Source organism: Mustela lutreola, chromosome 14, assembly GCF_030435805.1.
Source record: "Mustela lutreola isolate mMusLut2 chromosome 14, mMusLut2.pri, whole genome shotgun sequence".
Taxonomy (NCBI): Eukaryota; Metazoa; Chordata; class Mammalia; order Carnivora; family Mustelidae; genus Mustela; species Mustela lutreola.
Genome location: NC_081303.1, coordinates 18,778,210 through 18,804,963, shown reverse-complemented (window position 1 = coordinate 18,804,963; position 26,754 = coordinate 18,778,210). Strand labels below are relative to the sequence as shown.

At 47.4% G+C, this 26,754-nt stretch overlaps 1 protein-coding gene across 6 annotated transcripts in view; it reads left to right on the top strand.

Moving 5' to 3' along the window:
• The first annotated feature begins 4,792 nt into the window (after positions 1–4,792).
• The window catches only part of RGS8 (regulator of G protein signaling 8), a 41,987-nt gene continuing 20,025 nt past the window's right edge, over positions 4,793–26,754 (top strand). The window contains exons 1-5 of one of the 6 annotated variants that reach the window (XM_059146370.1): positions 5,002–5,024; positions 18,419–18,492; positions 20,410–20,538; positions 23,061–23,162; positions 23,979–24,043. In XM_059146370.1, the coding sequence (XP_059002353.1) occupies positions 20,513–20,538; positions 23,061–23,162; positions 23,979–24,043 (193 nt within the window). In that variant the 5' untranslated portion in view covers positions 5,002–5,024; positions 18,419–18,492; positions 20,410–20,512. Of the gene's footprint in view, positions 5,025–17,195; positions 17,299–17,392; positions 17,533–17,649; positions 18,075–18,104; positions 18,287–18,418; positions 18,493–20,409; positions 20,539–23,060; positions 23,163–23,978; positions 24,044–26,754 lie in introns of those variants that run through there. The other 5 variants (XM_059146368.1, XM_059146369.1, XM_059146373.1 and 2 more) reach the window with 5 other exon arrangements.

Here is a 26,754-nt window from a genome sequence, read left to right as displayed (position 1 = left end):
TAAATGTATCTGGGCCATGATTTACAGGTCTGGAAATCACCAAAAAGCTACCCTAGGGACCGTGATGGGCAAAGAAAGATGACTGTTTGCTCTCTAAGAGTAAGCAATTCCGGTGGAAAAATTAGATACTTTGGCAAAATCACCTGCACAAAGTTTACTTCCAAAGCTGTGCTTGATAAGTGGCTTCTGCCCTGATAGGTGAATAAATTTGTATATCTATTTATATATTATATAACCACCCTGAGGCAAAGAAAGATTGTCCAAGGTTTCAGAAGAAACAAACACAAATTGAATCTCTCATAAAGCCTGGATTTCATTTAGTTGCCTATGTCACTTTTTGCTTTTTAATGAAGTTGGGGGGGTACAATAAAAAAGACTGATGTTCAGGAAATGGAGCTAGAAGTACCAGAATGGGCTTCAAAATATGGGCTACTCTATGATGTATCAGTGAGCTTTTACTGTGTAACAAAACCTCCTAAAAACTTCTTGACTTAAAACAACAATCATTTATTGAGGTCATAATGATGTAGGTCATTTGGGCAATCTTAGTTGGGCTGGCTTAGCTGATCTTGTTCATGTGTCCACAGTCAGCTGGTATATTGGCTGGTGACTGGATTATCTAGTATGACTTCACATGTCTGGCAGTTGCCTGGCTGTTGGTTGGTAGGACAGTGGTGACTAGATCACATGTTTCTATTCATCCAGTAATCTAGTGTGGATTTCTTTACATGGTGGCCACAGGATTCCAAGGTAGCAAGAGACAGAAAACTCCAGTTCACAAGTGCTTCTCAAACCTCTACTTGTATCATATTTGCTCTTGTCTGATTGGTTAAAGCAAGGTACATGGCCACATCTAGAATCAGCGCAGGAGAGAGTGTCCAAGGGCATGGGTACAGAGAGCTGTGAACAAACCAAGGGCCATCACTTCCACAGTCTACACTCCTGGTGATAGATAATAACTGAGTAGTGGTCTTATCAAATTACTAAGCATCCTTTGTCCAAAGTCTTCCAAGGATTTATTCCAGATGAGCAGGAGAAATATAGTACAGGATTGTAGAATTATGGAAATCGAAGAAAATGTATCGATAACCTAACTTAGTGCTGTCATATAATAGAAGAGGAAATAGAGACTCAAAGAAGTTGGATGGTTTGCCCACAGAGAGCTAGTACAGATAAAAGTTTTAGACATCTATGCCTATACTCTGGGAATTAAATCTTGGGTAAGAAAGAAAACTCTATTTCATCTTTGATTTTTTGAACACATGAATGAGATTAGGTGAAAAAGGCAGAGTGAAACAAGGTATAGCTTCTGCTTTTGTGGGGCTTATAGTCTAGTAGTGGGAATATGCAGACAAGAAACCAGGTAATTAAAATTGTACACACACACGTACACATTTGGATAAGTATAAGATGCTATGAGCGATCAAGGGGGATCGTGAATCCTGAGGGAGCAGATGGGATATCCATTATCCATAGTCTAAACTGCTTACATACAAACCCATGAATTTTCATAACATCCTTATGAGGCAGGTGCAATGAATATCACAATTTAAAGGAAAAGAAATTGTAGCACAGAAAGGTTAAGTGATGTGCTCGAGGTCACAAAACTGGTAAGTGGCTGAAGTGGAATTTGTATACAGAGTACCTGTTCTTGGTGTACCAGAATCCATGTTCTTTATCATTTCTATCTGCTGCCTGTGGAAGTGTGTATGGTTGAAGGATCATTCAGACCTCCTACAGAATGATCTGGTCGAGAACAGAATTCCTGGATAGATATAAATCCTATTCTCTATAAATAACCTCCAGATACATGCACGTTTCAAACTCTGCGAGATCACTCGCATGTGCTCATGTGTGTGTTTGCACATGAACATGTGCAGGCCTGTGCCCTTATGCATCCAAGTATAAGGAGGGTTGAACTCTAACAGACCTCTAAATAGATTGGCCCACAGGATGTGAGGCTCAGCAGCTCTCTTGGCCCCTCTGACTAACCGTGTCTATCCATTCTTCTATTCTGTTTCCTTCCTATGCAGAATCTACTTCTCCTACCCTGGGACAGAGTTATTTTGATTTTGTTTCTGTTTGTTTACTTTCTTTGTTCAAGTTGGCAGCCTCTGCTTTCTCATTGTCAGAGGCTCTCCTCTGCTAAAGGAGGTGCCCCCCTCTCTACTTTTCTTTTCTTAAGCCTTAAGCATTAACTGTGTTTCCTTTGACAGTTGATACTATATGGGAGAGCAAAGAAGGCCTTCCTCAACAATGGCTCATTAAAGAGAGGTAGCCACTTTTGCCAGAAGTAGAATATGCCTGGGAAGGGGAGGGAGCCTAATGAATCACTTAAGACTGAGCTCAGACATTCACTTGTGGGGCGTGTGTGTGTGTGTGTGTGTGCGCACAGGTATGTGTGTGCACGCACATGTGTGCTTATATTTGCGCATGTGTGCGAGGATGACATACTCTAAGGGAGATATTTAGACTTTGCACCTCACTAAAATGAGGAGGTTATCTAATTTCTGATGTTGGTTCTTCCATGGTTTCTGTATGTCTACACTGAGCAAGACACATCCTAACCATGACCAAGGACAGCTCCTCTATATTATTTTCTACAGCTGCTGTAACAAATGATCCCATGCCAACTGTTCTGTAGGCTGGAAGTCTGACACGAGTCTCCCTGGGATAAAAGCAAGGTGTTCACAGGGCTCTGTTCCTTCTGGAGGCTCTAGGGAAGGGCGTGTTTCCTTGCTTGCTTGGATTCTTTAGACTCATCAGGTTCCTTGCAGGGCAGGACTGGGTCCCCTGGCCTTTGAAGCCAGTTTTCAAATGAGAGATTGTAGGGCCATTCTCAATTCCTTCCTACCCTTCAGATCAAGATCAGATCAAGTCTAGCTGATCTAGCTGCCCCAAATCTCTGTACCTTGTTTTTTCCTCTTGGGTATACTGTTTCATGTTGGTGCTTGTCTACTCACTTGGGGATTTACAACATAACCTTGACTGGATTCCCCCCCCCCCCCCGCCCGCCCCTGCCAAGTCCTTCTCCAAGTACAGGTCTGATCATGAAAATGACTTGACCATCATTCTTTTATTTGAAGTTTTTCCCTACCTGGTCACAACGTGCCCCTTCAATCACATCTTCCACCGTGGCCTCCTCCTATCCCACCTCACGTCCCGCTCCAGCCTCTCCAGAAAGAACACTCACTATTCTTCACACCATACCAGGCACCTCTAGACTCCATCCCTTTGCCCAGGCTGTTCCTCTGTCTTGAGTTCCCCCCATTAAACTCAGGCTTGTCAAAATCCACAGGTCACCTTCAAGGTGCAGGTCAGATGAGACCTCCTCTGGGAGGACGAATGTGACGGCTCAGGTGGCTATCTCTATTTCCCCCTGGTGTGGAGGTGGCACCGAGTCTTCCGCTTACTTATCCATGCGTTAGAGTCACTTAGGTAAGTCTCTCTCCTGTGGATCATGTCAGACCCAAGTCAGTTGTCTTCATTGCCTTTGCTTCCCCCCCAACACGCAGTAGGCTCTGACGACGGCTTGCTGCATTGACCTGATTTTGTTGAACTGCTGTGATGTTTAATGCATCAGTGAGCTGGTGACTGTGACCGTCTGCAGAGGCAAGGTCCAGCTCCCCTGAGGGGTCACCTGGGGCAGCGCTTGTCAGGACTCTGGAGACAGGCCTGAAGAGCACCAGGGATGGGCAGCTCCCTAGAGCAGCACACTAGTTCTCTACCCTCTTTGCCTCCTGTCCCCTCCCTCCAGAGAAGCCCTTCTCGAGATCTCTCTTCCCCTCATTAGCCAAGCTTGTTGTGTGCTATCCCGGCTGCAGCTTCCTTTGGTCTTCTCAGGCTTCCACTGTTTGTTTATTTTCTTCCCTGTCAGCCTCTTCCTCTGCTGTGGTTGTAAACAGAGCAGATGACTGTCCGCTCTGGGGCCTGAGCAGTGAACCCCGCGCCAGTGGCAGGTCAAGTAGACCAGCATCAGATGCTATGGGGTATCCCTCAGGCTCAGAAGCTTCCCCAGGCACTGGCCCAAGCTGCCCAGCAGATTTTGCTCCTGACCATCCAAACAGAACTTCACAGACAGAAGCATCCCAAGACACACTCCATCCCCTCCTGGGGGTGGGGTGGGGTGTGTGCTGCCTCTTTCTCCTGTTCTTAACACCACAACCTCCTGGTCAGAAGTTGGGCAGATGACAGAGGGGGCACTTAGACTTGCCTGCGGGGTAGAGTGACATATGACACCAAATAGTTCACGCATTACACTCTTTCATGCCAATTCTTTTTTCTTCTCTTTGAGAAAGTTGGAGCTGTGCTTGATCTAAAGTGTCTAGCCATTCCAAATTCCCAAGGCAGAGTGGCCTTGCTGGTTGGCTCTGGAAGGGGATAGAGACCACCTTGAAGGCAGGCCAGGAATATGGTGCTCCGGTATCTCCCCCACACCGCCTCATGAAGGGATGTTTCCAACCTGGTCTGTTTTTGAGCCAAAGCAGGTCATCCTCTCTCTCCTGTGCCAGTTACCCCACGTCACCTCCTTCCCCCTGCACAATCTGGGGACCTCCTCCCTCCCCACCTGCCGGCTCCGCCGCCCCCTCTGCTCTCTGCCTCTCCCTGAATTTTCCAGAGCAGCCGGCCCCTCCGTGACGAGCTGTCAGCGGGAGAGCCACACAAGGCAGTGCCATCCTGCTCGAGGCTTCGGTCCTCCCCCGACTCTGCGCATCATCTGTCAGAGTGCCCCTCTCCCTCCCCCCGCTTCCCCACCCCCTTCCCTCGCCGCCCGCTCTGCTCTCTTACCCCGTTCATGAGATGCAAAGCCCCAGGCGAGCAGAGCCAGCGGGAACGGGGAGCCACGCGAGCGGCATGGTGCGGCAGCTCTCCTAGGGGCGCTGAGGTGAGGGGGGCTGCCCTCCGCCACCTTCTCCCCTGTACCGGGAGGTGGCTGACTCTATCACTCAGGGCCTCACCGAACCATGCCCAGCTGGGGCTGGGGCCAGCCACACCTTCCCTGCTGCGCTGCCACTGCCAGACAGGTAAGAGAGAGCTGCTCCTTCCAGCAGGGCCTGGAGGGCTCCCTGGACTGGCCATCCCCAGCCTCAGTCTTGTGAGAAGGGCAGGGCACCTCGGGGCAGAAAAGGCACTGTCCTCCCATGGGTCCTCGTTCATTCTCTCACAGAGCTCTGCAGCGGGGGCAAGCCTGTCACCCCCGCCAGGAGCACGAGTGCAGGACTTTGCCATTCTTCCCACTCAGTGGGTGCCAAGCTGCAAAGGTTCTTTTTTTTTGTTCTCCCTTCTCCTCAGTCCTAACTCCCCAGGTCCCCTGAAACCTGTTTTCTGGCCCTGGAGAGATGCAGTTTCTTCCCTCAGATCCCTGCAGGCTCTGAGAATATTGTAGTTTGCTATCTGGACTCTGACACTGTCTCTTTTCGTTCCATTCATGTCTTTTCTGCTGCTGTTTTCAGTGGATTGCCTGCCCAGCAGTCTGGCTGCCCACGGCATCTGTTTTGTTTTTTCAGCATGCAGGTCTCCAGCGTTGCTGGTGACTAACCCCGGTGACACATGCCGGTGCAGAAGATCTCACTATCCCAATGAGTGGAGGGAGATTTAAAGTACATCTGAGGTCACCAGTTTCTTCTGTGTCCCCCCCCCCCCCCGCTCCCAGCTTCATGGAAGCGTAATTGACAAAATTGGGAGATGTTTCAAGAGTACCATGTGACGATCTGATACACAGAGACATTGTGAAAGGCTCCCCACCATCAAGTGAACTAACAACCATCGGCAGGTCGCCGATTTCTTTTATTTTAACTAAAAAGATTTTTTTCTATTATTATATACAATGCTGAAATAACATCATAGTGAAAATTTAGCTTACCTTCCGGATTGTTTTCTTAGACATATTCTTAACACTAGACTTGCTGGGGCAAGCGTTCTTTTTTTAAAAAATATAAATATAATTGATATGTAACATTATATTAGTTTCAGGTGTATGACATAATGATTTGATGTATGTATGTGTTGCAAAGTGATCACTGCAACAAATGTGGTTAACATCCATTTCCATACATAGCTACCATTTATTTATTTGGGGGGGGGCAGGTCACCAATTGCTAAGCAGTGAGTTGAGGGCACATTTGCCACTTACAGGAGGTGACGAGTCCCTGGCATCAGCTAAATGGGTCCTTCTGAGGGCTGTGTTGGTAGTGACCTTTGGAAGGCGTGGAGGAGGAGAGCGGCTTTTCGCTTTCTGTGTTAGAGCCACTCACTCTCAATGCATTGTTTCACACACACAGGCTTTCAGGTCCTTCTAAGTCTTGATCTTGGGGTGCTTTCAACCTAGTGAAGTAAGGAAGGCCTACCGCAGCCTGCAACTGGGGCTGTTTTTGGATTATTTGTTCCTACAGATTTGGAAACCTTGAGGGTTTTCTTGGAAGATGGGGGGGGGGTGCTAGAAAGTGGGGCAGCGAGACAGCTGTTATCCTGAGAGCCTATACATGTTTGGGGAAATCTCAACACTGTGAACGCACAATGTGATATTTATGATGCTATTGATGGCTCTTATTATTTTGGAAATGATAGCCCCGTGAGCACCCAATCAATCCAGTAAACTAGCTTTTATTAACCATTTGCTCTCTGCTCAATCTTCAGAGTAGGTCGATAGGTCTGGGGTGAGCAGGGATTGGAGTCTGTAGAGAGCCCTGTCGCCCACTGTGGCCAGGCATTGGTAAGCTGCCCCAAGGAACCTGGTCCGACAGGCACTTTTTTTCTTTAATTTCACCCAGTGCCAAACACACGAAGAATCTGAAACTTTCTTTTCTGCCCCCCCTTTTTCATTTATTTTGTTTATTTGAGAGTGAGAGAGTACAAGCAGGGGGAGGGGCAGGCAGAGGGAGAGGGAGAAGGCCCCCCCCCTTCCGCCTGAGGTGAGCAGGGAGCCCGATGCACTGTTCAGTCCCAGGCCCCTGGGATCATGATCTGAGCTGAAGGCAGACTTAACTGACTGAGCCACCCAGATGCCCCTGAAAACTTTCTCATGATCGTTGTCTAACTGAATTAAATCTCTTACTGAGGTCAAGATCTTTCTTTCATGGGTCGGTTAACTCTGACCTATAGATCATGGTTGCTTGGTTAATGATAACCATTTCCCAAACGTGAGGTAGTCCCAGGGGATTGAGTAAGAATGTGGTTGGATGGCTGACTGAAACCCATCATATTTCCATTAAAAAAAAAAAAAAATCCTCCAAATGAGGATTTCAGTGATGGGTATGCAGCAGCAACGGAGTCTGCTGAAATGTGTGTAAAGTAGGGAAAACCCTGGGGGTCCTGGTTTCAAATTTCCCTAGGGCTGTTGGACAGCTTTGCTTTTGTGGTTTGTAAAATGGGCACAGGAACAAGCACTCAGCTTACCTCCAAAAGGAATACCTCTAAAAGGAATAGTGGTAGTTCCATTACCAGAGCTAGGTATTTTCCCTGCACTATGCTGTTTCATCCTTCCCAGAGCAAACTGAGGCTCGTGGAGGCTAAGAAACTTGGTCAAATTCAGCCAAAGAAGTGAAAGCTATTGTAGGTTGTGACTGCGCTGTGTAAACCTGAGTTTTGCTGTGCATAATAACTTTATGGCTTAGTGTTTTTGTGCTGCCCATCTGATCCCAGGCTCTCTGTTTTGTGCTTTTTAATTTCCTCTTTGTCCAAACACCTCCATCTCCAGAAATGCTCCTTGCTTCTGTCTCTGCCTCAGGGATCAGGAAATTTTTCACTGTCTGGACAGCATCAGCCTTCCCATCAGGGCCTTTATTAGTGTGCTGTGTATGGAATTTCCAAAAGGCTTTTGAGGTTTTCAACAAAATGTCCAAGAAGGAAGAAGGCCTCAGAAAAGCTGAGTGGCTTAAGGTAGATTCCTACCTTCCTACCAGGCCTTGTCTCCCAAGGAAACATGTCAGAATTTGCTCAGCATCTGTGTGCATCAGAGCACACCCACACAGCCCCGGCCCCTCCCCCTGCCCCCAGTGCAGACATTAATGTGCACCCCGCACAGGCACAAAAGCGAGTCACCTCCACTCCCTGAGGGCTCTGTGCAGGGAGGAGCAGATCCCAGAGCAAGATCTGTCCTTGGAGGTGGCCCAGACTCCACTCCACTATTTCCCACCACTATCCTGCTGCACCAGGGCCAGAGCCCATCCCTGGTCTGATGGCTATGGAGTTTCCTTTTTGTGTGACTCTAAGTGGCTGGCCAGAATGGAGCTGGGATGAAGGCTAAAGTCGTTGAAAATGGAGGATTAGCAAGAGCTTGTTTTATATTCAGAGGCGGGGAGAGTGCTGGAGCTGCTTTCTGCCCACAGCTGTAGACCCTGATGGCAAGTGGTAAAGCTTTTGTGCCTGCCTCAGGAGGGGAAGAGATTGATAGCCAGTGCCCTGGCACTGTGAGATAGGAGAGAGCCACACTGCAATTATGATGGCCCCTCGTACTGACATCGCAGCCCCAGGGCTTTGAGAACGAGGTCCTGCTGCTTCCGATTCTCGGGCCTGCCGCCCCTTCCTCTGCAGCCTCCAGCCCCGCCCCCATTTGGTGCTGGGCCCCTGCTTTCTAGGACTAAGATGCTGTCAATATGACTTCATGTTTTCATGACGCTGAGTAATGCACAATCCATGTTTGCTTACGCAACAGGAGGTTGGCATGGCCTTAGGAATTCTGATTTCATAGATAAGAAAGCAAGGTCTTCAGCCAAGATGACCCAGCCATGAATGGGCAGAGTTGGAACTTGAGCCCTTGTCACCAGACGCTGGAGCCTATGCCGTGTCTATGACTTTAAGTTGCCTCTCCCTGCCAGCATCCTGCTGTAAACATGATCTCACTCGCCTGTCCACCGTCCTCTCCCTGCCAGCATCCTGCTGTAAACATGGTCTCACTCATCTGTCCACTGGCTGGCTCAGTTATGTTCAACAAACATTTGTGGAGCATCTTCTTGGTACCAGGCACTGTGCTAGATGTTGGAGATGCAGAGATGAAAAATATAGCTTTCATGTATGCAGTGTTTGCATAGATAATGTACTATGCCTCGTACGCTGCTTGGCACTCAGGAGATACCTAAATGTTAGCTGAATAAATGTATGAATGAATGAATGCATGAGTGAATGAATGAATGAACCCACTTTCTTGCCCTTGGTGGGGTTAAGAGTCCAGTTAGGAGAAGAGAGTTGTGGGTACCTAATCACGGCATGTTCTGATGTAGAGAAGCGTGTCTGGATCACAGAGACCAAAGACAATGAAAGTAGGAACCAGGAACCATGGAGCAGAACATGGAGCAGAGCAGTACTAGTAAGAATGGAGAGGAGGGGACAGATGTGAGAACTGCCAGGGAGATTCAATCAGTGTGATTTGGTAATTGGCTGACTCTAGGAGATGAGAGAAAAGGAGTCCTGTCTAATTACTCCCCTATTTCGGGCTTGAGTTACTCAGTGGATGGTGGTGTCAGAAACTGACACCAGGAATTCCAGAGGAAGAAGATTTGTATGTGTGTGTGAGGTGACAGGGGGCTGGGGGATAGAATGGGTCAGGAAAAGAAGGGGTGATTGTGTTCTCGATTTTTAGATGAATGTATATTTGTTGTGTCTGTGGGATACCGGAGGGGGTATGTTCAGCAATCCACGGGCCATGACAATTTATATAATTAGAAGACGGTCTGGAATTAGTGGAAAATATTCAGAAATGATCAGAATACCTGATACGGTTGGGACTCTGAGCAAGGATGAGATTTCCCAGGAGCATTTAAGGAGAAAAGTGCAGGAAGCCAAGACTGGAGGGCAGGAGAATGTCAGCATTATGGGGGAGCAGAGGAGGGGCCAGCAAAAGAGACCCACGGGAAGACCAGTTAGGAGAGTGTAAGGCTAAGGAGGTCAAGGGGATGGAGGTGCCTGGCCTGAACGGTCACCGTGACAAATGAAGCTAACAGCCCCATAAGGGTAAGGCCCGTTGGACCGCTGAGCCTCATAATATAGAGGTCGCTCTTTCAACAAAATGGTAGGGATGGAAGTCGAAGTGTAAAGGTCTGATGAAAGGGTCGGAACTAGGGAAACAGGAAATGTTTTGGGTAGTTTTCCTGACAATATGAGGACCCCTCGCCTACCCCCAGGGAGAATTCTTTTTGAATGAAAGTATTTTTATTTGTAAATGTAGAATAACATGGGGGGAAGGACAGAGTATAAAGATAAAGGGTTGGTGAAGCCAGGCAGGTGGGAAGAGGGGCTCAAGTGCAGAGGAGAAAGGATCTACCTGGAGTAGACACATCTGGGAGTGGTGGGTAGGAAGTAAGCTTGTGTGTAAATTTGGATAGACTCGCAGGAGAGGAGACAGGGAGAGAGGTTGAAATTTCTCATACTTGAGGGCTTGATTATCTTGGTGAAACAGATCAGGCTGGGGGTGTGGAGGATCGTGCTTGTTGCTCTGTCTGTCCCTGTGCTGTGGCTTCCTGCCCCTCAGCTGCTGGTCTCTGGAAAGCTCGTTCAGAAAAACCAAGTTTGCTGTTTAAGGCTCGATGACAACAGGAATGGAGAAGGTTTGAGGAGGTAAACAAACAGATCATCCTTTGCAGCCTCGTCTGCCGCCCTAGATTCCAGATGTGCGGGTGGGCAACTCGGGAGTGGAAGAAAGGATGTAGTGGGATTCTATCCCTGGAGCTCTGGGCTGGAGTCCTGGCCATGCCTTAAAAATGTGATCTTGGGCAAATTCTTTAAAATTTAATTTCTGTAGGTGATATCTAAGAGTCATACCCATTCTAAGCCTCTACGGATTTTGGCACCTGCTTCCTGGAAGTCAAATAAAAGGCTTTTCTGAAAATGGATTTATTCATGGAGAAGAAAACTTACAATACAGGAAATAAATACCCCATTCAAATTGCCTCTTTCTATATTTCAGTTTCCTTACACTAAAAGTTTACACTTTGTAGGCTCATTTTACTGAAGCACATATTGTCAATGGTCATACTATTTATAACATTTTTATGCATAATTTCAAATATACACAAGTCAAGAAAATAGAACAATGAGCATCTGTGCACTACCTCCTGCTTCCCAGCCTAGATGATTTTGAAGCAATTTGCAGACAGCATAGCATTTCAGTTCTAAATATTTCAGAATGTATCTCTAAGTAAAAAGTTGCTTAGGAAAAAAAATAACCTCAATGTCGATATCATACTAATAGCAATATCTAATCAGTGCTCAAATTTCCCCAAATTATCTCATGATTTTTTTTTATGGTTTTAAATTCGAATCAGAATCCAAAATATATTCCACATACTACATTTGGTTGATGTGTTTCTTTAAATACATAGATATATATCCAACGCTGCTGACCACTGTTGGAGAGACAGTCCTGTAATTCCTATAATCCTATAATGTCTCCTGATTTTGTGTCATTTTGCCCCATCTTCATGTGCCATTTAACTTAGGAGGCCTAAGGAACAATTTCCGTTTAGAATCCAAAGTCTCTGAAGTTTAATTTTAAAATTCCTTCTAGACACACTTAAAAGGAGAAGCATAAAGATAGTAAAGAGAGAAAAGAGGGAGAAAAAAGAAAAGGCTGCAGTGAGTAGCAAGGAGACAAATGATGGATTGAGACAATGAAGAAGGTAGCAGAGACACTTGTCACCCCCTCTACGCCTAGACGCCTAGACATTTGAAAATCCTCCCAAACTTGTTTCACTTTTGTTTCACCTCTGCTAGCAGATAGTAAACATGAATCTTTAAATAATAACATTGTATTTATTTAGTACACTTTCCAAAGCAGTTTATCAACTAGTTGAGCAGGTGTCAACCAAATAATCTATGGGAAGTAGGGAAGGAGCAGGATTTCTAATTCCCATTTTACAGATGACGAAGCTGATAGCTAATATGACTGGCTCACACTAAACACTCATTTGCCATTTGCCAAGCATTGCTTGAATCCCTCAGTGAAGCTGTATAACAATCCTTTAACAAGCCTACGGCAGTGGTGCTGTGATCTTCCTCTTACCTGTGATGAAAATGACTCAAGGAGAGTAACTTGCTATAGTTACAGATCTGGCAGATTACAGAGTGGGGATGGAAACTCAGCCTGGTCACTCACTCTTCTTTTTTCCAGGTCAGTCTACTTACCACTAACTCAGCAATCTCTCTCTTTCTCTTTTTAAAATTTTTTTGCATATACTTGCTTGTTGGCAAAATTCCCTTTAAAGAGAAGCTCAGAGCATCACAAAACGTAACACAGATTTTCCTCCATTTAGGATGGGGTTATGTCCTGAAGAACTTATCATAAGCTGAATATCCTAAGTTGAAATATCATAAGTTGAAAATGCATTTAATGTACCTAACCTACCAAACATCATAGCTCAGCCTAGCCTACCTGAAACATGCTCAGAAAACTTACATTAGCTATCGATGGGTAAAATCAGCTAACAGAAAAGGCTATTTTAAAATAAAGTGTTGCATATCTCCTGTAATTTATTGAGTATTGCACTGAAAGTGAAAAACGGCAGGGTTGTAAGTGTACAGGGTGGTTGTAAGGGTATCAGTTGTTGACTCTGGTGATCAGGTGGCTGATTGGAGCTGAGGCTCACTGCCACGGAGCTGTATCACCAGAGAGCATCCTGAGATCGCCACATATCACCAGCCTGGGAAAAAGAGCAAAAGGCGAAATTCAAAGTGTAGTTTCCACTTAATGTGTATCACTTTCTCACCATGGTCAAGTCAGACAATCATAAGGGAACCCTGATAGGTGGAACGGTCATAAGTGGGGACCGACCGTGGTAGGGTATACAGTGGACTAGAATTTGCAAATCATTTTCCTTCCCAGAGACACTTTCATTACTTTCTTATAACCATTCTGAGAAATAGGCAGGTAATTGTAGGTTTTACAGAAGAGGAAATTGAAATTCAGAGCTCTTCATCATGTTAGTGATTGCTATCTAGTTTAGGTAGTTATTGTCACAGAGCTAGTTAAGGTAATTAGCGTCACAGAGCTAGTTAAGGTAGTTAGCGTCACAGAGCTAGTTAAGGTAGTTAGCGTCACAGAGCTAGTTAAGGTAGTAGCGTCACAGAGCTAGTTAAGGTAGTTAGTGTCACAGAGCTAGTTAAGGTAGTTAGCATCACAGAGCTAGTTAAGGTAGTTAGCATCACAGATCTAGTTAATGGCGGAGTTAGGACCAGAGGCCCTTTCTTCCCATTCCAGTTCCTGCGCTTGTTCAGTTCTCTTGGCAAACCTCATGGGCCGACACCTTTGCCTGCTGACTTCTTTCCACTACCCTTCTGATGTTCCTTGTGAGAAGTTGAGCAGACTTATTACAAATTAAATATCCGGATGCTCGAACTGATGAGCAGGAAATGAGGCTGTTAATACTCAGAGGAATGAAATCGAGACTTTTTTTTTTTTTTTTTTTTAGTAGATTTTTGGGCCGAGTGGCCTCTTTCTGTCCTTCCTTTCCCTGTGTCCTTCCAGTCTCCATGGAAACCCCAAATCAATGCAGCATATGTTGATTCATGTTTCTGCTGTTACTAGGAAGCTACAAAGTGGAAATTGCTTTTAAAAGATTTGTGGAAGAGCTTTAGCATGCTGACCAGAATTCAAATCTAATATCTGAATGACTGTTTTATTAAAAGCTTTTAATATGGTACTGTCCTAGGTAGTATGTTGATTAAATAACCACACAGGGGGCGTTTGGCAATAAACCTCTACCTCTACTAACATGGCTTTTAAAAATATTATATTGCAGACTTTAATTCCCTTTATCTTCAATTTAATTACATTTTTGTGGCCTGTGTGACAATGCCAGGTACTCCTTTTGCTCTTGATTAATTCTAGCCTGCCCTAACCGGGCTGTGGGGAACAATAGTTTCCAAATGCCTTAGGTACCCATGCTGCTGCCCCGAGAGTCATTAGCATCAGACCGATTTCAGACTTGACGCAGAGACCGCGGAAGTCTAACATGTTTCCTCCATAAGAAATCCTCAGTGATTTTTCAGATTTTTTTCATGAACTCAAAATCAAATGCAGCTGACATTTATTAAACACCTGCTTCATACAAAGCAATGAGAATTGATAGCAAGGGAGTAAGTCATAGAGTCTTCATGGAATACGTAGTCATTTGGGAGGATCAGAAAACATAAATCACAAGGATAACCTACAGACTATGTTATGGACTGTCAGAGAGTCACGCAGCAGTGTGGTGGTATTCGGATGGAGGGATTCCTTCTTCTTGAGACCGTTCTGAAAAGCTTTGGAAAGGAGAATTTTTATCTTGAAGGTATTAGGTTTAGAGAAGGAATTGGGAGTTAAAAGGCAGATCGAGGGGCGCCTGGGTGGCTCAGCGGGTTAAAGCCTCTGCCTTCGGCTCAGGTCATGGTCCCAGAGTTCTGGGATCAAGCCCCGCATTGGGCTCTCTGCTCAACGGGGAGCCTGCTTCCTGCTCTCTCTCTCTCTGCCTGCCTTTCCGCCTGCCTGTGATTTCTGTCAAATAAATAAATAAAATCTTAAAAAAAAAAAAAAAAAAGAGGCAGATCGAGGGGGGCAGGGGGAACATTTTGGGCAGAGGGGGCAATGGAGAATCAGGTGTGTGGGTGCATGTGTGTATGCACAATGGGATACAAGACTGGATAGCTAAATGGGACCAAATTGTGAGAATTTCAGGCAGGACAAATCATTACCATGAAGTCCATCAAAAATTACTCGATGGACCATTTATGGTACCTGATCGGTGGGTAACTCTGGTAGTAGTGTAGTGTGCCAGGAGGTTAATGGGGATGGGGAGGCGATGACATGGGGGCAGGAAAATCAGCTACTTAGGAGGGGGTGGATGAGGCATACACCATGGGAGGTGCCCGGTAACCTCTGAGGGGCCGGGTCAATGGATGGGGGGGCGGATAAAATTGAGAAGTGTTTCAGAAATATAAAGATAAGTTTTAAAAATCAATTCAACAGGGCAATAGAGAAAAAGAAACCAGAAATACCTACACTCATTACCCCGAGGGACTAGGACAGTCATTTCATGAAGAAGCAGAGGGAGCCCGGCAGGAAGGGAGGACTCGGAGGGCAAAGTGGTGTTTCCGACACAGTTGCATCTGCAGAGTCTGGGAAGGATGGAATTGTCTAGCTGTCCCCTGGAAAAGCCAGTCTGGAGCTCATGAGAGGCAGGAGTGAGCATCAGTGCCAGAGAGATGCAGCAGCCCAGGCCTGGGAAGGGTGGGTTTCCCAGGAGGAGCAAACCAAGAACGGGAAGGGCTGAGGTGTGTGGGGCGGCCTGGGAAGCCAGAGCAGGGCTCGTAATGCCTGTTTGGCTGGGAAAAACCATGTGTCACCGCCAGCGGAGATGTCCCGTGCCCAGTCTCCAGCCAGAAACTCAGGAGTAGTAACGAGAAAAGAATCTAGAGCTCTGTATTCCTGGGCCAGGGCTAGAAGTCCTGGGACACAGAGTCCAAGGAGACGAGTGCATTTCTCACTAGCACTCCAGCCTGCTTGCCTTTGCGTATCTCTCTCCTTCAGGAAAGGAGACCATGCCAGAAAGCTTACGCTCTCCGTTCCGCTTCATCTCAGCCTCCCCACCCCGCCCCTGCCCAGCACCTGGAATTCCTTATGCACCTGCCTCTATGGAAAGGAAGATTTAACTTAGAGGCCTCCCCTGAGAGGGGGCCAGTCCTAGGTCTGTGCTTCTCAAACTAGGGTGCTGTGTGGTTACGTTTTGGTGTTCAGGAACATTTCGGTTAAAAAAAATAGTCTTAATTTTTTCTTTCTACTCGTGCCGGATGCATGTCCGCATACTCTTGTCTCTCTGCTCTTCATATTCCTGCTCTTTCTTGAAACTTTGTTAATGATTTTATCTTTCCTTAAACATTCGGGTTGGTTTATTGACTTCCTATGACCATTTTATTTTTCCAAAAGCTAATTGAAGATTCCAATGCCTTAATATTAGTCAGCCTCCATCTGAGACTTGGGTCCCTCTGCAGCCCTGCCCTATCTCCTCAATGCCTTTCAATCCCGGTTGCCAGATGGGACAGCATGAGACTTGGAGGGGCCCTTTATCTCACCATTTCAGCACCGGACAAGGAGTCCCGTGAGGATACCACCTTTGTGTTAAAGCAAAGGGCAGAGCAAGCATTGGGAACAGGAAGTTTGGTAGCAGGCACCCGCTCTGCCACTGTAACTGGCTTGCCTCTGTTTCTCCGTCTGTAAAATGGGGTTGATAAAGATGTCAGTCTTGGAAGTTTGTTGCGAGAGTTAAGTAAACAGTGGTGCAGGTTTAGCCCCATGCCTGGCACATAACGAGGGCTTGTTGGACAATGGCTCTGTGCATGAATTGGAGAGGCTCCACCTTACCATAGAACCTAGTCTTGGATCAGGGAAGTGCTTGTCAGTGGGCTTTTATTCCCCGTTTAACTCTGAACCTGTTTTGTACAGTGCAGTGTATGAATAAAATATCCAGAAGCAAAGGATTCGCTAACATCAGCATGCAAAGCAGGGGTTCCAAAGAATGGGAAACATTTCTTTGGCGTCTCATTTCATAACACTAAGTTCCCTTTACCTAACAGAGGCACACTGTGGACACTTTGCGAGAGAGACAATGAGTCACTGTGGAGGCAGCATCAGACTTTTTATTTCATCCCCTCATCCTGCAGTGTGGGGTTGCGGCAGACTGCGGGAATACAGGTCATGCCACCAGTAAATCTGCCAGGAATTCTGGGTCCCGGCATGACGTGGTGGGAAGAGCTCCACTGTAAGAGTTCTGAGAAAACAAATCTGGTTCTTGAGTTGCCTCAATTTTCTCATCTGTAACTCAGGGATAATAATAACCTCTCCGGCTCTGGAATTGAGTAGTTGATAACAATACAAGAATATGCTTTCTACGTTATAGGAGGTTAAACAAATGCAATCTAATATTTTTAGTATCAAGCCATCACTTTCCCTGGAGATTTCTGATGCCTCCAGCAAATGTCACCTTCTGGGTATCCAAAATGACTTGTGGTAAAGGTTAGGTGCATTTGGAGCTAGTTCCTGAGTGGGAGCAGGAGACTAGAGTGGAATGGGGAGAAGGGATGCTTTGTCCCAGGGCAGGGATTTGCAAACTTCAGACGCATCAGAATCACCTGGGAGGCTGAGCTCTGTCCCATGAGTTTCTGATTCTCTAGGTCTGGGGGTGGGGCCCGAGAATTTGCATTTCTAACACATTCCCAGGTGATGCTGACGCTGCTGGTCCAGGGACCATACTCAGAGAACTACCGTACTAGGGCAAGCAGGAAGAGACAGCCCTCCTTCTGGAACTGAAACAGGCAGTGTCAAGATCCATGTGGGTAAGGTGGTTTGGAAGAAAAAAATTGCAGAAGACAGAAAAATTAGGGATAATGTACCGATTGGGCAGAACAAAGGGAAAAGTCTCACTCCATCACGAATGCAAGCAGGGGGAAGTTGCTAGGTGATGGATGAGGGAGAGAGGTGAATTTCCACTGGAGGAAAAGCCAGGAGCACAGAGTTGGAAATGTACATGTTTTGAGGAGGCAGAGGAGGTGGAAATTTCTCATTAAGAAGTGAGGAGTGGTGTGTTTGGTGCTGGGGGGTGGGAGTAGAGACAGACGTGGGGGGGGAGAAATGCCTCTGCGGAGTCAGGGGGACAGCTGAGATGTGGCAGAGGGGGTAATTGCAGGGCTGTGTGGTTTGGCTTGGTAGTGAAGCACAATAGAAATTGGGAGAAAGGGGGTGGAATGTAGATGTGTGACCTGCCCCGTAGCTTTCTTGCTCTCTGCATTTATCACATCACATCACACCCAGCAAGACAGCCCCCCTCCTCCTGGCTCATTAGGAGATTTGATTCGGCTCGGCTCCTGCTGTCAGCAGCTGTCTGGGGCAAGATCTTTATGCTCCCTGCTCCCTGAGCAGCACCAGCCTTCAGCCAGCAGCAGAGCTCATTAGAAGAGGGCCCCCTGGACACTTGATTTTCAGCTCATCGGTGGCCGGAAAGAGTTAATACCTACGGCTTCGCTGCCCCCTGCATAGCCTCTGGGTGCAGAGGGAGGCAGCTTTGGGCTGTGGGGACTTCTCCCTGAGCTGCAGCCCGAGAGCAAGGAAGCAGGTTAGTGAAGAGGAAGGTACGGGAGGAGTGCCAGGAGAGCTCTGCTCAGGGGCACCTCCTGCATCCTGCCAGCGAGCACGGGCGTGCAGACTGTGCCCGGGAGCTGAGCCGCCGCCCGCTGGGTGTAGGCTGCTTCAGTATTTACTGGATGTGACAAGCAGAGAGAAGAGCTTTCCGCGGGGTCGCTTGCTGCCCAGCTCAAGGGGTGGGAGGTGTGTTGTGCATGCATGCGTGTGTGTGTGTGTGTGTGTGTGCACGCACGAGTGTGCGCGTGCATTCGTGCACGCGTGTTCTTCACCCAGCAAGGATCTGACTGCTAAAAGATAGATCTACTCTTTCCCCAGAACTCCTTAACCCGCAGCCTCTCTGACCACCCAGTTGGCAAAGACCCGCAGGCCATGAGGACTGGTCAAAGACAGTGAGTACTGCATTTGTTTTTCTCTTTGCTCTTCAAGGTGCCCATGTGTGCTGATTGCATTATCCATATTTAATTAACCTGCCTCTCCGTGCATCTTGATTGCTTTCTCCCCGCTGAGACTCTTAGTTTCTCTTCCCCTCTTTAAAAATCTTTGCTCTTTGCTTTTAACCTTTGTTTTTTGTTTTTCCTTGAGTACCCGCTTTCCATTATGTGCCATCCTGTCTGCCCCAGAGTCACCTGTCACTTGATGTCCACCTAACAGGGCACATTGCCATGGGCCTTCCCGGGTTCTGGGGACCCCAAACTCCGTCCCCACCAAAAGTCAAGGGCCAGATGGAATTAGAGCCCCCAAGGTGCTGGGATGAATGAGGAAGCTGGGGCCACAGTCTCCTGCAGACTCTGATTGAATTGAAGTCAAGGCTGAGCTAAGTGAAGGGATGGGGAACGGTCTGGGGGGCGGTGGTGGGCAGCACGGGATTTGGGAGGGAGAGAGGCGGGCGTGCAAGCAGTCCCGGCAAGCCAGGGTGAGCTAGCAGTGGGAACAGGAAGAGCGACAAGGCAGTGACTGCAGGCCTGGTAATGCCTGCCCCAAATGACCTTGCCTGCTGTGTCTGTGGGGAGCCATCCCTGGTTCTGTTCAGCACTAGGGTAACAAGGGCCCCTGGTACGGGCTTTTCCTCCTTCCGGTGATAGACCATGAGCAAGAGAAAATGAGGCATAGGTGACCCAAACAGTGATTTCTTGCAGCTGGAAGAGAACCTTAAAACTGGGAAAGGCTTCGATTTCCTGACTCCTGGGCAGGCAGGTGGATGCCCTGTTAGGACAAAGGTTAAGGGAATGTCAGTCTGAGCTCAGTCTCCTTGAGGATGAGCTTTGATACAAAGTCTAACTATTTTTATGTATTTGTTTATTAATCTTTAGTTTTAACAAAGCAATCTTTTAATTTTATGAATTTTGGTATTATTAGAGAAGGTATTTAAAAAAAAAGTTTTTGTGAAACATTCTGTGTAATAGCAAAATAATTTAAACGGAGTAGATCGAGTAGGGGCCTTATCTATCTAAATTAGGTTTCTTTTAAAATGGATTCTATGTTTGGTGTCAGGGTTCCCCGGGGGAGCCCTTTACGGATAGGCTGCTCTCTTCATGTGTTTCTTCCTATCATTTCTGTGGAACAAAGGGTTTGAAGCACTGAGAAAGGGGACCCTCTGGAGAGAGATGATCAGTCACCAAGCCCTCAACCTCAGTATCCCCTTTCCTGCTGTTCTCCACGCTCCAGGTCAGGAACGGGCTAGTCCCCAGGCTGCGGAAGGAAGGTCGGTGGCCTCCATCTGGGCAGGAGAGAGTGGCTTGCATATTCATTTTTTCCAGCATGGGCCTGGGATCCTGTAAAAGGAGCAGGCCTGTGCAGTGGCCAGGGGGCCTGACAAGTCTCCCTAGGAGTTACTCTAGCCTTCCCCCCTACTCACACCCTCCCAACGCTCCGGGATGGGTTCCCTGAGAGGGAGGCGAGAATCAGAAGAGCAGCCAATCAAGTAATTCTGGAGCAAGTGCTGACCCCCTCCCCCATCCGTGGCTGGCTGGTCACTTGGGCCCTGCTGGAATGAGACAAAGAGAACAGAAATTTTTAGCTTGCCGGGCCCCAACCTTCCTCCCCTGGGGCACGTGCCCCATTTCACTGTCCATGGGCAGTTCTTGGGGAACTAGATGCTCCTGACCCACAGGCAGCAATAGAATCCAGCCAGCAGGCCCTCCCGGCTCACCCTTAGCCTGTCACCCTCCCTTAGGACAAGCAGGCCTGTGTGGGGAGGGGCTGTGTCGGGGGAGGCATTCTGCCAGCAGACGCCGTCTGAGAGGATCTGTAGCACAGTCAGACCAGAGAGGGCCACCCCCCTCTTACAGCAGATTCTTTGATTTTAGGTGAGAGGCCGCGAAAGGGTAAATCCCTGTGCCCCGCAGTCCTATCTCCCGCCCTGACGTCCCTGCACACCGGCCAGAGGGTTAACCGTAAGCGCGTGCCTGTATGGCCGCTTTACTGATGCCACGCAGGTAATGATGCTCACCTGTCTCCCCGCCCCTGCCCTTCCCCCTCCCTGCCCCTTCCCCCCCTCCGCCTTGCTTCTCACCTGCGTGAGCCTGCCCCAGCCGTCCACTCCCTTGGGTGGTCCATTCCCTCGGGCCATCGGTGCGGCTGGTGCACCCCTTCCTGGTGCCCTTCTTGCAAGGTTGTGGCCTTGCAAGCAGAACCTACCTCAGGGCCAAACCCTCCCATTGACTGCAGGATTCAGGGGGTGGGCCCTTGTGTGAGCTTGCATTGAACCAATTAGGGGCGGCTGTAGGGTCCTGGAACAGGGAAGAAAGATGAGGGCAAGCTTGCTTCTTTTTGCTTTTCTTTCCTTCCTTCCTTCCTTCCCTCCTTTTGAAGGAACCTTAACCTTTGACTCTCACTTCTGCTCCCGTTATTTCAAACCTAACTAACAAGGTTATAATTCAGATCTCAGCTACACAAGATGGAAAATCAAAACCATGGGGCCCCAAAGAATTTTTTGTGGAAGATTTTTCCAGACTACTGGGGAGAACCACCATTGTCTCGGTAACGAGTATACCCTTTACACGGGCCCCCGCGGAATGTCGTTAGATGGCGTGTGTGGATTTGCTGTTTTTTTTTTTTAAGTCCTCTTAATTGTTCTTGGGGGCCTCGACCTGACTATTATGTTATTGAGGATCCTGGGGCACCAAGGAGTGAACTGGCTTGCGGGAAGTTGGGTTTTGGCCTTGGTACAGCCCAAGCAAGACCTTGACTTGAATTCACGGAATGTGGTGACTCAAGGGCCCTTAATCCGTTGCTCTCACATGGCCTGGTGGCAGAGCACCCTGTGATTTATAAGAGTGAGTGGCCAGGATGCTCACCATCGCAGGAGAGAGAATGGCTATCACCAGTGTCTGGAAATGTCACAAAATCGATGGCTTCATCATGCGCCTGGCTGAGATAAGAGGTGGGAGCACAGGACGGGCAGGCCCGGTTTTCTGCAGGAGAGGGGATATTTCTGGGAACTTGGATGTTCCAGCTTTAAAAGGCGCTCAGAGACGGGCTGTGGAATACAAATGTTGTCCATCCTTGCCAAATATAATACCATCCCAGTAGACATTTCTTGGATAAGATTTCTGTGAATAACTAGCTTGGGTCGGGGATGAAAACCCACTTGGAGTGACAGGAAGATATTGAATTGGACGGCCTCTGGCGTCCCTGCCCAGGCCCAGGATTCACAAATCAGGGGGAGGGGAAAGTCAGGCTGGAAGGACTTCCTTTCCACACAGAGAATAACGTCTCTGGGACTATTTCCATGGCACATTGTTCCCAGTGTACACGTGGCTGTGCCCTTTTAGAAGTCACGCTTCAGTCCTGATTTGATTACACCCAACTCTTCTCACTGACCTTTGCTCACCAGGCGAGGAGCTGCCGTGGTTAAAGGTCAGGGGTCAGTAAACTTACTCTAACAGGGGCCAGAGAGTAAATATTTTGAGTTCTATGGGCCATACAGTCTGTGTTGCAACCACCCAACTCTACCCTCATGCTGGAAAGCAGCTTTAGACAGTATGTAAATAAATGGGTGTTGTTGTGTTCCAGTAAAACTTTATTTGCACAAACGGGCATCTCGCATGGCCATAGTTTGCTGATCTCTGGTTAAAGGAAAAAAGGGGCTAACGTTGGAAGTCAGAAAGAGTGTAATTCCTCATCGGACCTTCCGTAACAGATAACATGTAAATGTCTGGTCTTTAGGAAAATAAGAAAATATGAGAATTTTAAACATACATGTTAGAGTTTTAAACATGCTGATTGAGAGAAGCCAAAATAGAAAATAGGAGCATGAGAGCTTCGTTACGTAAATAAAAGAACGGAGAAAGGGGCCCGGTTCTTAACTGCTGATTGTGCCAGCTGCTCGGGCCCTCCCCTACAGGTGTTAGTCTGCTGCTCTGTAGCCGTTCACGCATCTTTATCCCCAGGTTTGGGGATGAGTAGGGAGCATCTGAGCCGCAATCAGTTTGCCTGAAAACTTCATTTGTGCTGGGAGGTGCTGTGATACGCACTCCTGTATTACGCAGGCAACCCTCTACTCTCCGTGCGGGCGCCACTTCTGGGGCTTTGCAATTAGGAGCTGCTGCTGCTACTCTGCCCTCCTGATGGGAGAGCGAAATGTGGATTGTTATTTTGTCTTCACTGTATTTCCTTTCCCTACAGAGAATCCCAATTTAGAAATTCTTCCAAGCTAACGACCTTCATTGACTTACTATCAACTTGAATGTGAGCTTTGAAAGAGCATGAGGCCTCTAGGGGCAGGGTACCTATTACTATTCTAGGAGTCGAGTTAGGGAGTGGGGATACATCCCTTGATCTTCTAGGTATTTCTCCTCTTGTTCATGAAACCTTTAGGGACCCCCCTGGGGAAGGATGGGGGGCGGGTCAGGGGAGGCGGCGCAGGCCCTGCAGCAGCAGCTCCCGGGGCCCTTTATAGAGCTGACAGCCACGGTCGTGACAGTTCCGCGTCCTTCTGCCCCTGTGCTTGTTGCAGGAACAAAGGGATGAGGACCCGCCTGGGATGCCTGTCTCACAAGTCAGACTCCTGTAGCGATTTCACAGCTATTCTTCCCGACAAACCCAACCGTGCTCTAAAGTGAGTAGTTTGGCCACACGGCTCTGCCAGGGCGCTCCCCATGGGGCGCCCACCGCTGGGCTGTAGGACCTGTTCTTCTCTAGTGACAGGTTGGCCAGATGAGCCGAGTGACAGTAACCACCCGCCCCTCGGCGGCTCCTTTTATATCCCCAAATGCATGGATGAGAATTTTCCTTTTCAGAACAGGAACCCTCTTTTTTCCTTTCAAGAAAACCATATTATCCACCACTCTTACAAAGCTGTGGTGAACGACGCTTCTTGGTTCTGCTTAGTTGTCAGTCTGAGCTCTCTGTTTGGAAACAAACACTCAAATACATTCTACAACTCTGCTTAGGTTCAGAGAATCTGGGTTCAGTGCCTATACTGGGCGAGGACTGGGTTCGATGATGTCATAGATGCACCTCATTTAACCCTCACAGGGTTGGGGGATGGGGCACCTAAATCCCCATTGCAAAGGTGAAGAGTAAGATACGGAGTCGGAGTCGGGAGCTCAGCCCACTTTTTCTGACCCTAAGGGCAGCTTCTTTCCGTTGTTACCCTGACATGTCTATAGCCTGTGCTTTTTCAGCTTGGTGTTTTAGACTGAAAGCCAATAAACAAATACCCTGAACTCCAGTGTTGAGGTCTGCCATCATTTACTTGAGTGTACACGGTTACGGCAAGAGACTTGCAGGAATGCAGGTGGTTTTCATTGGCACCCTGCCCCCCGCCCACCATTGTTGAGATTTGGTTTCCGGAGCAAACCCCAGGGGGTCTGCTGATGGAGAGGGAGGGGCATTACAGAAATATTTAAGAGAGATGTTTCTTCTTTCCTAGGAGACTATCCACAGAAGAAGCCACGAGGTGGGCAGATTCCTTTGATGTGCTTCTGTCCCATAAGTGTAAGTAGAATTCAGGCTTTGTCATGCCGCAGCCAATCATCCGTTTAGCCAAAGAGGCACCAAATACCCACCATGATCCAGGTTCTATCCAGGTTCATGTCTGGGTCCCCCAGACAGCTCCAGTGTCTGCACTCAGAGCCTCCTGCTTAGGGCAGTATATAGATAACAAGACGTAATTTAAATGTAGTGGGAAGAGGGCCTTTTTTTCTGCGTTCTGGGTTGAAAGGATGGTCCCAAGAAGCCTTCATGTTTTCAGCAGTTTCAGCAGGAAAGAATTTAGTTTGGGGAGTTGGATTGATGGGCTCAGTGGAAATGAAGGTCTAGTACCCATCCTAGATCTTGTTTATAAAATTAAATGACTCCCCCCACACATGTCCCTGGAAAGTCTTGGTTTACTCATCCATCAAATGAATAGTATTCTGTGCATTTTGTTAGTCACTTGAGTTGGCATAGTTTTGTGTTTGTTTGTTGCTTCTTACTTGGGGAGCTTACTACCCTGGCTGTAGCTCACTCTTCTGTTTCTGGCTGGGTGTGGGTTTTACTAGAATGCATTTCTGCTATCTCTCCTCTTCTGTTTTCCCAATACCCCCCCCCCCCCAATTGCAGAAATAATCATGCGTATTTTCCTGTGGCAAGGACACTTTGACACTGGTCAAACTTTTCAGTTCTTGCTTTTTTCTCATCGCAAGCAAGTCCAAATTCATCGGGCTTTAAAATCCTAGTACCATGAAACACATGGGAGAGGCAGAGCAGGGGCCAGGAAGACAGAGGGTCTTTTGCAAAGTAAAGTTTTCACGCAGACCTTCAGTCCTCCTTTTAAATTCTCCCTGTCAATACTAGAAATCCTGATTGATCTGGGAGCTGAAGGGTTGCTTTTAGCTTGGAGTCTCGTTTCTACTTAATTGGGGACATGATTCTGTATAAGGAGGTTAAGGGCATTGGTTGGTAGTCAGACCTATGTTCTTGATCTGGACCCAGCTCGGCTACTAGATAATTGAGTGGCCTTGTTGGAGTCTCCCAATCTTCAGATGTCCTCAGAAGTGATTTTGCTTTCCTCTGGATCAGCACTTCCCTCTGACTAGGCCCCTGATCCTAATACCGGTTACCAAATGCTCTTGAATACATTTTAAAACGCAATACGAGATCTAAGAATAAGCGTGTATTTGCAGCATGTAGTTTTGCGAGACAAATAGTCATTTTAGTGTTCTGCAGATTACACTTAGGAAGGAAAACAAGGCAGCAGAAATACAGAGTGTGTGACATGTGGCTTATGTCACAAACAGCAAGCTTATGTGGTGGCTTTGCCAAGGTAATGGCATATGTACAATGATAGTGAGGGTTTCCCAGTAAGGCTTGTTCCTTATGGGGCCATTTTTGACTTCTTTTTTGGAGTCCCAGTAGGCTAAACAAGGGTTGCTATTAACTTAAGCCTTCTTTTCTGGCTGTATTTGCTTCAAGGTCATCTTAGAGTTTGGTTTTTATTCCAACCTCATGACTGACTCACTTAGTTCAAGTCCCTGAGGCTGTTTCCTCGTTCTGAAATGGTGATAGAAATACCTGTGTGCTGCCTGTCACCGGGGTCAGGGAATCTTCATAAGAGGACGCCTTCAGATGATTTGGGGTTCTCTACTTAAAGGTGTTTTATAAGAATATGGCGGTATTTGAGTGATGGTTTTATTTATAAAATGCAAAATAAACATGCCTGAAGAATAGGTTTGCAGGGACGCCTGGGTGGCTCAGTTGGTTAAGCGGCTGCTTTTGGCTCGGGTCGTGATCCCAGCATCCTGGGATCGAGTCCCACATCAGACTCCTTGCTTGGCAGAGAGCCTGCTTCTCCCTCTGCTTCTGCCTGCCACTCTGTCTGCCTGTGCTCTCTCTCTCTCTGACAAATAAATAAAGTCTTAAAAAAAAAGAAAGAATAGGTTTGCAAATTTCACCAATTATTAATGTGGAGCCATTATAGACAGAGTTTACAGTGGGTCAGTCAACAAATGCAATCTTGGGGTATATTTGGAGTGCTGCTCTGGCAAGACCTGGAGATTTAAGGGCTTCCATGTTATGTGATTCAGTGACTTGTGACCTGAAGAGGCGTGCTTCTGCTTCTGTGGGGGATGGCTTTGGTTTCCAGGGACTCTTCTGAGACGGGGATTCCACTAAGGGGTTACAAGCTGACGCCAGATTGCTTCTTTGTCCCAGACCGCTGCAGAAATAGGTTTTTTGAACTGTGCGGTTCTGTGATCTGTCTTGGAGTCCGATGTTCTGTTTTGATTTCTGTTTCACACGGAAATAAAAAGCCAATGGAGTGCATGCGTTTGAGAAGAGAGAGACCTGTATTCATGGGTCGCTGGCAGAATTTCCAGGTTTTAGAGCTTGACCGCTCTCTCCCTGTGAAGGCTAAGGGTACAGAGCCAGGTTACCTTGAAGGGTGTTGACAACTTTCTTAAAGTCTAATTAATTTGGGCTAATATTGTGACTCAATTAGGGCTGATTAAGCTTTTCCAAAGGGATTGCATGTGTGCTGGTCCCTTAGGAGGGACAGCAGTTGATCAGAGGTGTGCAAGGCTTTCAATTAAGATAGCAAAATGTCCTCAAAAGTAAAGAAAGGAGAATCACTGAATGAGCTTCCAGAAAAAAACGTGCATTAGTCTAGAAACCAACCCCCTGGTAATCCTTCCTACCTAGGCAACTGTCCTCCCTGAGTTTTCCATTTC